Here is a 10495-nt window from a genome sequence, read left to right on the forward strand (position 1 = left end):
CTAGTAACCCTCTTTCTTTACCTTTTCCAGGGAAGAAAACAGTAGTGTTAACCAGCCTGGTTGCCTGTCTCCATCTGCTTTCATCTTACTAGAAAGAAAATACAGAACTTTGTTTGAAATGCATAGGTTCATAGAAACCAAATGCAGCAGATGATAAAGCACAATGGATCAAATATACAGTATTTTGCTGCTAAATAAAGCCAGAAACATGACTGTCAGATGCAGTCCAGTCCTGGCAAGAGAAAAGGCCAAGAGTCCTTTCCAAGCACAGTGCTGGAGTCAGCAGGCCATGAATCCGTTCTAAGCTCATGTGCTGCCTGTGGCATTATCACTTAGGACTTTATTTGTTTGCCTCCTGATGGGAACTCAACAAGTCATTCCAAGCAGGGGTATCTGCCAGTCAGTGAAGGCTTTCCCGGTGACAACATATTAAAAATATTTTAATTACGATTTATTATTTTTTAAATCTGTAGTTTATGTAGGCGATACAACACATGCTCTCTCCCATAGACCAATCTTTAGCATGAAAGCATTTGACTAAGTGTTGATGCATTTCAAGCCGACTTATGTCAGACTCCATTCAAGTGGTTTTTTATACAAATACACATTATATGATGACATCCTGTATAACCAAAGGCTGTGAGCATTCAGCTAAGCAAGTTTGTACTGTTACTCTCCTAAATACACATCACATTTAGTACATAGACCAGTGACCTTAATGCTTCTTCACAGAACATCAGAACTCATAATAAATGTGAAATAGACACTAATATTACCTCTGTGTATCTGGTAGATTGTGCCTTTAGCATAAGTGATGTTTTGAATGAATTGAGCTATTTAAATGAAGAGAGTTAAATTGCACTTAAAAGACTCCCTTTTTTGGTTTGGGTTTTTTTTGTTGTTGTTTTATTTTGGTTTTGGGGGTTTTTGGGGGGTTTTTTGTCTGTCACATTTAGCAGGGTCAAGCAAATGGCTTTGACTTAAACCTGTGTTCAGCTGAGTAAAAATAATGAGGGGGCATTTGCAGAAGTTCTTCCCAGGTGAAGTAAATTAATTCTCTTTGTCCCTTTAAAATACGTTAAAGGAGACAGTAGCTCAGTTTTATGGATTAGGTTTTTTAGGGATTTTGTAAACAGAAACTTTTTAGCTGGGCTTGTCAGAATGCAAATGCTTCCCCAGATAGCTAACTTTGTTCTTCTGGCTGGCAGGAAAAATATTCTTTAAAAAGTAAATGAAAATACCAGGTAAGTCCCTTTCTGAAGGGAAATGTGAAAAATGAAAAAAAAATTACATTTAAATATCACCAGTGCTGTTCATATATTCCAGTTTTGACAGTGATAAATGAAATCCTTATGTGCAGTATTTTGCAGCCATTAGGAATAAAAATCTCAATCCTTTAAAATTAAGTGAAAAAGCACATTCTGAATGAGAACAAAATAAATGCCCTTGTGGGGTGGGAGCTGCAGCAATAGATGCCTTTGAAATCAGTACAGAAAGGTGTTCAAAGATGAAGAGAGATTAATTGCTGCCTGCTGCTATGCGCTCCCAACCTGTCTGAATAAAATGGCTGCAGAGACAGCTAGAGAGGAGAACTGGGAGCAGGAATCCTGGTTCTGTGCTCCCCTGCTGCCACAGATGCTCTACATGGCTCTAAGATAAACCAGTTAAATAGTTTATACCAGCGGTAAAACACAACTTACTGTTTTACAAAGATGATTCACCATTGTATCACACCATGAAGAGATAAAATGCTTTGTGTGTTGAAAATAGTGTTTTTTTTTTTTTTTCTCAAAAGTGTACAGCCATGAGGTTTTCACTGCAGGAAATGACCTGCTCTCCTCTGGGACAAAGCCCAATAGTGGGTAGGAGCAGAGAAGCCATTCCTTCCCGTAATCACATGAGGATCGGAAAAATGAACTTGGGGGCTGGGATAGAGTGGCTAGGGAACGATGACGTGCTGCTGGGAACATAAAGCCACTTCTGGAAATGCATGGTGTAAATAGGTGGTAACTTTGGTTGGGACCGGAGCAGTTCTTTACACATTCTCCTTTGTGCTAAGGAATAGTGTGATGTTTTGGTGTGTGTTTTTTGAAGAGAAGTGCAAAATAATGTCATCCAGGCCCTCAGAAACCTTTCAATAACTTGCACAGGCAGTGTTCTAGCTGAGGATTACCTCAGAATGAGCCCTGCACTGCTGTGCGTGCAGTGCACTGCCTGCTGCTGTGAATAGCTCCCAGCCAAGAAGTTAAGGGCTGCATCCTTGAACAATAGACACAAACATTAACTTTGTAGTCCCTAGGTCATTTACCAGATCTTGATCAGGCCTTCTTGGTAGCTGAAGGGAGCTTAAAACCACTCCCAGCCCACTGGTGTTTGTGCCAGCTCTCAGCCATGCTAAAGGCACAGAGCAGCAGCCAGATAGAAATGGATGGAAATGCTGTTATTTGGATGTTTAAAACCTAGTCCAGGAGGGACCTTGGAAGACAGATTGATACACCTTTTCTTGCTAGCCAGTTCACACAACTGGAGTTAGAAACTAGAGAACAGTTCACTATTTTTCCCGAGTTTGGCTGGATCAGAAAACTAACAGAATACTAAGAATACTGCGTCTCACCCAGGTTGGTAGTTGGGTGACATAGTTGTCTGACCCTTGCTATCTGAACAGTCTTTTCTGAAACCGAGTGAAACAATCCTTGTTCAGATAGCCTGTCCTGAATAATCAGTGCTGATGCGTGTATCAGCTTGAAATCGTATTCCCTGTATTCACAGCAGGGCCCCAGCCACAGATAGGTCCTTTTTGTTTCTGCTGCACTTGTTTAGTAAAAATCGCTTTTCTTTTGCCTTTTTTTTTTCCTTGCAGGTAGGCACAGCCATCAGCTGCACTAATGCCACCCACGTGGTCACACCTACACTCCAGGGAGCGCTGGGATCAGCATGGCTCTATCACACAGCTTTCTTTTACCTTCTTTTCCATGCAGCCTGCAGGCAAAGCACATGCTGATGTACCTACCCTAAAATCCTCTCCGAGCAATGACACAGTCCTCACTGACAAATACTCTCTGTCAGAGGTGAAAGGTAGAGGTTTCAGTGTTAGCTGCATTCATGCTAATGTCCCCAGCTAAGCGATGCAAGTGAAGTGGAATCAGGACTTCGGCTTGAAGAAGCTGTAGACAGCACTTCATTCTTTTCATTTGCTCATGAATCTGTTCATCATTCAGCAGAATTTAAGCAGACATATTAATTTCATTTAGTGTGTAATTTAAATCCTCAGCTTACTTGAGAAATTAGAATCATCTGGGAATTGCAGTCCTCAGCCTCAGAAACAATTTGACTGTGGGGGACAGAGAGAGAAATACATCCCAAAGTCTCATCTCATGAACCTTGAAAATGAAAAAATACAACTCTGGCACACTGGATTAATTTCTCTTTTTCTTGCCACTGCAGCAAATCCCATGGGTCCACGCTCCACTGTCCCCATAGCAGGAAGCTCCATCTTCTCCTGGTCAGGCAGGTTCACAAGCAGTTGAGTTACTGAGGTCCAGCCAGCAGCTCTCAGCAAAGAGACAGGAGCAGCCAGCAGCTGCTTGTTCCGTCCCACAGTGCAAAGGAAGCAAATCAGCCTCATCTGCCATAAAATAGTGTTTGTGCCAGTCAGGCTGCCTCAGCTGAGGGGGCTGCAGGTAGTCAAGCACAGTGACAGTGTGACAATGGCATCCTAAACCACTCTCCACCCACCACTGTCTGATCATAGCCAGACTCACCCGCTATCTTGGGACAAACGGAAAATGTGGATTTTGGGTGTCTGATCTTCCAAATAGCTCTTCAGCATAGTACAGCGTGATGTTCACCAGATTCCTGGGTTGTCTGCTTTGCGTCATTTCACAAAAGGAGCAGTTCTGCAGGAGACTCAAGCATATGCGTACTTTTGGCATTTCTGGTTTGGGGAAGATAGTAAGCAAAACCAAGGCCACCGCAACATGCACCAAAAAACTGTTCAGCATTTCATGTATTAAAAAAATGTGAAATGTTATTAAAACTGGTTATGATTTTGTTTAAATGCTGAAACCAGAGAAGTAATGTTAAGGATTCATTCGAGTCTGATTTTTAGTTCAGACACATTCATGTTAAGTCCATTCTGCTTCCCGTGCTCCATTACTATTTTCTGTCATCATAAAGCAGCTAGACAGATCCTGCCAGCTGAACAGGTAACCATTTTACATTGCACTAAATCATCTCAAGGTTGAAATCATTCCTTAGGGCTGTAGGTGTTCTCATGTTCAGGGGAGAATTCAGCCCCTCTCGTTTTAGACATGACTCTTTCTAAAGGAGGCTCCCTGTGGGGGTGTGCGTCACTTGTCAGCATGCAGTTATGTGTCCATCCATCCTCTGACACCTCCTGGATCAGGCAGGTGAACGGTTCTTGGGACAGGGACAGTTTGCTGAGTGTTTGGTATGCTGGGGCACCTGCTTATTAAGGACCTCTGCTTCTGTAATAGGAGACCATTGCCAGGCAGGACACAAGGCTGGGCCACTTACGGTGCTGATTGTGCCTGCAGCATGCATTTCCTTTGCTACTTTATACTTAGGTGTTATCCCTGCCTTTCTGAATGCTCCATGGTCTGCTTGGCTGTTGTCTTGTCACCAGCAGAGCTTACCTTGAAGCAGCACGTGGAGCAGATGCTGAATGGCTCAGATGGAGTCAGTGAGCAGCACAGGCCTGTGTGGGGCTAGCAGGAAAGCAGTGGTTTATTCTTTGAGCAGATACATCTTCCCTTAAATGATTTTAAGGTCATAAGGGACAGAGTGTCTCAAAGATGAAGTGACAAGGTGAGCACTTGAGGAGGGGCATAATGGAGGGACAAGGTGTGATGTGGTTGGCAGATCCAGGCGAAAGGCTGTTCCCCATGCTGTTCAGAGCAGGATAGTGGTATCAAAAGGATCCTGGACCCCCTCCTCACATACACAAACACACTCATGTGCTGCTCCATGTGTTCTTCTTCTGACACGACATCCAGGATTAGCTGAAGTGGAACCAGTGCAGCCTAATTCCCCCATGAGTCAGACTGACAGCACAGCTGTCTGTGTTCTCCAAGTTCTCCCCTGAAAGAGAAAACTGCTGCTTTGCTTCAACTCAAGCATGGAGACAGGTAGATTGTCTGTGGTGGGATAACCCTGGCTGGACAGCAGGAGCCAGTCAAAGCTTCTCTGTCACTCAGCTGGACAGAGGAGTAAAACAACAGCATGAGCTTCCCACAGGGTCACAGCCTCTTTAGGCACCCCCTTGCTCTGTCGTGGGGTCCTCCATGCACTGCAGATGGATCTCTGCTCCCCTGTGGAGAGATCCATGGGCTGCAGGGGAACCTCACCATGGGCTATGGGGGAATCTGTTCTGGCACCTGGAGCCGCTCCTCTTCCTCCTTCTGTATTGACTTGGGTGTCTGCAGGGGTGTTTCTGACATACCCTCACTCCTCTGGCTGCGGTTGTGCAGGATTTTCCCCCCTTTCCTAACTGCATTATCCCAGAGTCTCTACCACTGTTGCTAATGGGCCCAGCCATGACCAGCAGCAGGTCCTCCTTGGATCCAGCTGGCCTTGGCCCTGTTAGACACAGGGAAACTTCTAGAGGCTTCTCACAGAACCCACCTGTGTAACCCTCCACTACCAAAAATTCACACACAAACCAAATCCATCACCCAACACAGTGATCCTGCTAATGATCAGACAAGATTTTCAGACCCCCAGTTGTTTTGTAATGTCAAAGGCACACACAGGCTGCTTCGTACCCTCCCAACCTCCTCTGCTCTATCCTGCTTTTTGAAGGAAGCTTTAGTGAAAAGCCAGAAGGAACCTGGATATGGTTAAGGCTCCCCTGGCTGTTTCAGCCCTGCTGGTGTTGCTGATGATTACCTGCAAGCCATCACACCTGCACTCACAGTGTGTTCAGTCACCTATAACCATTTCATCAGCATCCTAAAGCACTGGCAGCTTGTCTCAGTGCTGTGTATTTGTGGTCAGTGCTGGAGCTTCTGATGGAGATGAGTGGAAAGTGGGTTGTATTTAGTGTTGTAAGTATTTGCCTCCATAGTCTCACTTTATCTCTCTCTGAACAGCAAAATTCATGTAGCCTGCAAAATAACAGCCTTTTATTCTGGAGTCAGAGGTAACCAATGCATTTGCAAGTTCCATACTGAGAAATTCTCTGATTTAAGGTTTTGATTTCAATACTGAATCAGTCTCTTAGTTGCTCACGCCAGAGTGAGTTATTAATCCAGTCCTTTTCCTGCCAAGTTCCATGAGCATTTATTCACCTCTGCTGTCAGCAGGAGCAGGCTGGGTATGGTTTGTAGGTGTATGTACTCTTCTCTCCATGTTCCTCAGCATCACAATCTCTAGGCATCTCTGCTGCTTATTTCTCCCTCAAGGGGAGTCTTGGACCTATGTCCCCCTGCTCTGACTTGTGGGGAAGGGAAAGTGTTGGGCCACCTTGAACTTGTACACCACAGAAGCATGCTGCTTTTCCACAGTAAGTGAGAAAAGCTGCTTTTCTCTCCAAGGGGAAATAAAATTTGCAAAAGAAAATAACAAAACAACAACAATAACAAAAATACCGACCACCAGAATTCACACACTGTAGGGGAAGCAGAAGCAAAACATATTCACTATTCAGGTTCCTCAGCAAGCAGCCTGGTATACCTGTTATTCAGGCATGCCACAAAAGTAGTTTCCAGCATTTTCTCACACTCTGGAGAATTTTTTTTTAACTGGTTTCATTCCTACGTTACTGGCCCCATGCTCAGCATTTCCATACAAGCCTTGCCTGCCATTGCAGGATGAGATTGGGGTGGTTAGCTCAACTTTTGTGACTAGCAGGTAACTCAACACAACTGATCTTCCAGAGGAAACAGGGAAGAATTTCAAATCAGAAAATTTAACATCAATTTTTATCCATCCCTGGGTTCCCATCCCTGCTGGAGGCAGAGCCATATTAGTACAGCACAGTACTGGGGTCCATGCAGCAACCAGCTGCAGACAGGGACAAGGTCTCTGCCCTTTGTCTGCCTCAGCTGGGTTTCATCCAGAAGGTCCAAGACCTTAGGGTCTTGGAGACCAAGATTTTAGTGTGTTGCTGCCAACAAGTTGCTATGAGTGAAGGTAGATAGGTCTGGTGACCTTAGAGAAAGTGGGACACAGCTCATCTGGCCTTTGCAGCGTCCCTCTGTAAGAGACGGCAAGGTCATGTCCTTTGCTGTTAATTCTGCTGTGCCTTTTGCCACTATCAGATCTGGGTTTCTTCAGCTTTATGGTGGCCATCCAGGCTGTTGCTCTAATTTTGCTTTTCCCTTTCCTATCTTCTGTGCAGAAAAGCAGAGGGAGCTGGCTCGGAAGGGCTCCCTGAAGAATGGCAACATGGGAAGCCCAGTTAATCAGCAGCCCAAGAAGAACAATGTGATGGCACGAACAAGGTAAAGGACTGGAAAAGTACTGGTAGCTGTGCTCTGAGCTGCAATCCCTAATGGCCCTGGGGTGGTCAAGGACTGTGTTCATTGCTTTTGCCTACTGCCAGACACACTGCAAGAGCAATGATGGCCCTTCCTGGAGCTGGCGGGCCCAAATGCTCTGTGCTGTGTTGCATCCCAGGCCCTGGGAAGATGCAGGGCAGCTGAGCCCAGGACCAGTGGCAGTGCAGCCTGTAGAATGCAGAGGTAGCCCAGCCTGGTTGAAATCAAGGGGTTGATAGGGCCATCCTACAGGTTCTGGGTAGTCTCATGTAACACCTAATCCTGCCAGTGGGAGAGGAGCAGTGTTGCTTCATGAAACACACATTGGTTCAGAGCATAGCTCTGCCTTGGTTGCTTTTGTCACAGTAAGTTCCACTGCTCCTTTTTGATGGTGACCCCTTCCCCTCCTGATGGATTTAGTGGAGGCTTGTAAATAATCCATCTCTGTGTGCCTTGCTATACATCTCCTCCACCCTTGGAACAGCATGGTCACACTTTGCTGGAGATGCTTTGGAAGAGCTCTGTAAGACAGTATCAGGCAGTGCTACAACCTGCTGTAAACAAGGACATTCCGAGCTGAATATTTTATTTTAGAGTATTTTTATTTTTTTCCATGCAAACTTCAGTATGCCAATGTATTAGTTACCTATGTTCAGAAGGGAGGAAACCTCATGAACCCACAGAATTGCATGCTTTGCATGCCACTAGAAAGGTGGCAGTTTTTAGTGGAGCACCTCACTTAAAATGACAGAAGAATCTGCAGAATGCTGGATATTTACTGATGAATGGGAAAGTTGCCTTGATTACCATATATTAAACTGAATAGGAGCTGCAGGTCAGTGCCTCTCTATATGCAATGCATCTGAGAGATGAGATTTCTTGTTCACACTAATTCTCCAGACACAAAATATTAGTAATAAATCCTGGCAGGACCCTGTCAACTTTTAGTTGTGAGCCCCTGAAATGTGGCTGGAATATGCTGCATTGCTTCCTCTCTGTGTTTGGGTGTTGACGCCATATAAAAGAGCCAGACCCTTCATGGCAGCAAGAAACTCAGGAACTGTGCTCAGCTGGTTTTCCAGGCCCACTGTTCCTCCTTATCTTCCAAGTACATGCTGGAAAAACTTGTTTTCTTTTGGCAGTAGGCTGCAAGCTAGCATCCTGAGAGGAATGGTAGCAGATTTGCTGCTTGAGAGGTTAGGAACACAGAAATCAGTGGAGGAAGATAATAAAGGAGAGAAGATGGGATAAATAGAGGTATCTACCTATAACATGAGTGCATTTTCCATGGAGTGGTTGTTATTTCCAATCTGCCGATGGAAAGAGCAGAGCAGTGACACCTACTGACAAAAGATTTCAAACAGCCAGCTCAGTTTCTTTTCACTTAAGGACATCTGAACACCTCTGAATGGTTCAGTCTGTCTTGCCACAGACAGGGCAACACCAGCAAGGCAGAAATGCCACAAGCTCGTTCAAGCAGCTTTTCACAGGGTAATGGTTGCAGTATAATGGGATATAGTCCAGGAGGATACACTGCAAAACTTGCAGGTTATGATTTAAGTCTGAACTGTTGGCTTCCTCAGGTCTCTGCAGGAGAATAAGCTAAAGCCATTTTCCCCTTTTTGACAGTTCTGCTCTTCTCATCAAATACATTTTCCTTTGTGCTTTGCCTCTCCTAGTCTCTATTCCACCTTGTCCTTCTTCCCCAAGGCCTCTGTTATTCTGTATTATCCCTGTGGATTTCTGACATCCAGCCTCTAGTACAAGTACAAGGTTGCCTTCACCATTCAGTCCTCTTCTGGGACAAGGGTGCAGCCAGCCTTACAGGTGAGAGTAATTGGATCCATAACACTCTCAGTCTCTGTAAAAGCAAATTAAATGTGAACAAGGTAGGGCTGATTCTGCACTCTTCCTATGAGCACGGAGGCCACAACACCATCCACACACTTGGACATGGCTGGATGGTACTACAGTCCACTCAGGATGACCTAAACTTGGAATTTGTGTTCCAACTTGTGTTGCTTCAAGTGAGCAAAAACACAAAGACAAGAAGCTCATACTGGGACAGCTGCAGATGAAAGCAGCTACCACTGCTACCCAACTTTATTCCAAGGACAGTGGGAAGTGAAAGTAAGGACCATCAGGATGTGAGGGAAAGACTTAAATCAGGGGCAGAGACACTGTAACAATTTTTGCCTGTTACAGTTAAATTGAAGATTTTTATTATTTAGAAAAAAGGCATTTCTCAAGAAGAAGATGTAGTGGGATTTTTTCATCAAGTAAATATCACCACAGCATTCTCCTCCTAAATCCTCTGAGAGTGCTTTGTTCACTGATGATTTAATCACAACTGTCAATGAGTATATATGGAGCAGGGACTGGAAACTGGAGAGTGAAAATGGGAGTCAGTATTTCTGATATCTGTATGGGCAAACTTGTGCTGCCAAATCTCAGGTTCAGTTCCAGACATCTTTGCTTCTTGAGTTCCTGCCTACATACCTCAGGAGCAGAAGGACTGTCCCCTTTCTGCGAGAAGGGCTACTGAATTTTGCAAGTAGATCCCATTTTCTCCAGTCCCCTGGTGCAGCACTTTGGAAATTCTGCATTAGGTTTTAAATTAACTTATTTATGTTTCAATTGACACAGTAAGAAAATATAACTAATTGTGAACCTATGTATCTGCTTTGTTATAGGATTTGATGTATCTTACTCTCCCTGAGCCTGCCCACTGACAGTGCTTGCCAGGAGTTCTTATTTCTAAAATTATTAATGGCTTGCTGCAATTTTCTGCACAGAAGCAGAAAAGCATTTCGGGCAGTTAGAGAGTTGGGAGCACAGATGACATGGATTATCATCTTTGGATTTTCATTTCTTACACTCTTAGTGAAGCATCATTGTGCATCATGGTGTGTTGTTAAAGACCGCTTGGAAGAAAACCTGAGTTATCTCATTGAATGAGAAGATTTTTGTCACTTTTATGGTTCCTACCTGCTGAA

General features: G+C 44.4%; 1 protein-coding gene across 1 annotated transcript in view; it reads left to right on the forward strand.

Moving 5' to 3' along the window:
* The window catches only part of FAM219A (family with sequence similarity 219 member A), a 57291-nt gene that overhangs the window by 35109 nt on the left and 11687 nt on the right, over positions 1–10495 (forward strand). The window contains 1 exon segment of the mRNA XM_017746568.1: positions 7361–7463. Within this exon segment, the coding sequence (XP_017602057.1) occupies positions 7361–7463 (103 nt within the window).

The sequence above is a fragment of the Corvus brachyrhynchos genome, unplaced genomic scaffold (genome assembly GCF_000691975.1).
Source record: "Corvus brachyrhynchos isolate BGI_N302 unplaced genomic scaffold, ASM69197v1 scaffold139, whole genome shotgun sequence".
Classification (NCBI taxonomy): Eukaryota; Metazoa; Chordata; class Aves; order Passeriformes; family Corvidae; genus Corvus; species Corvus brachyrhynchos.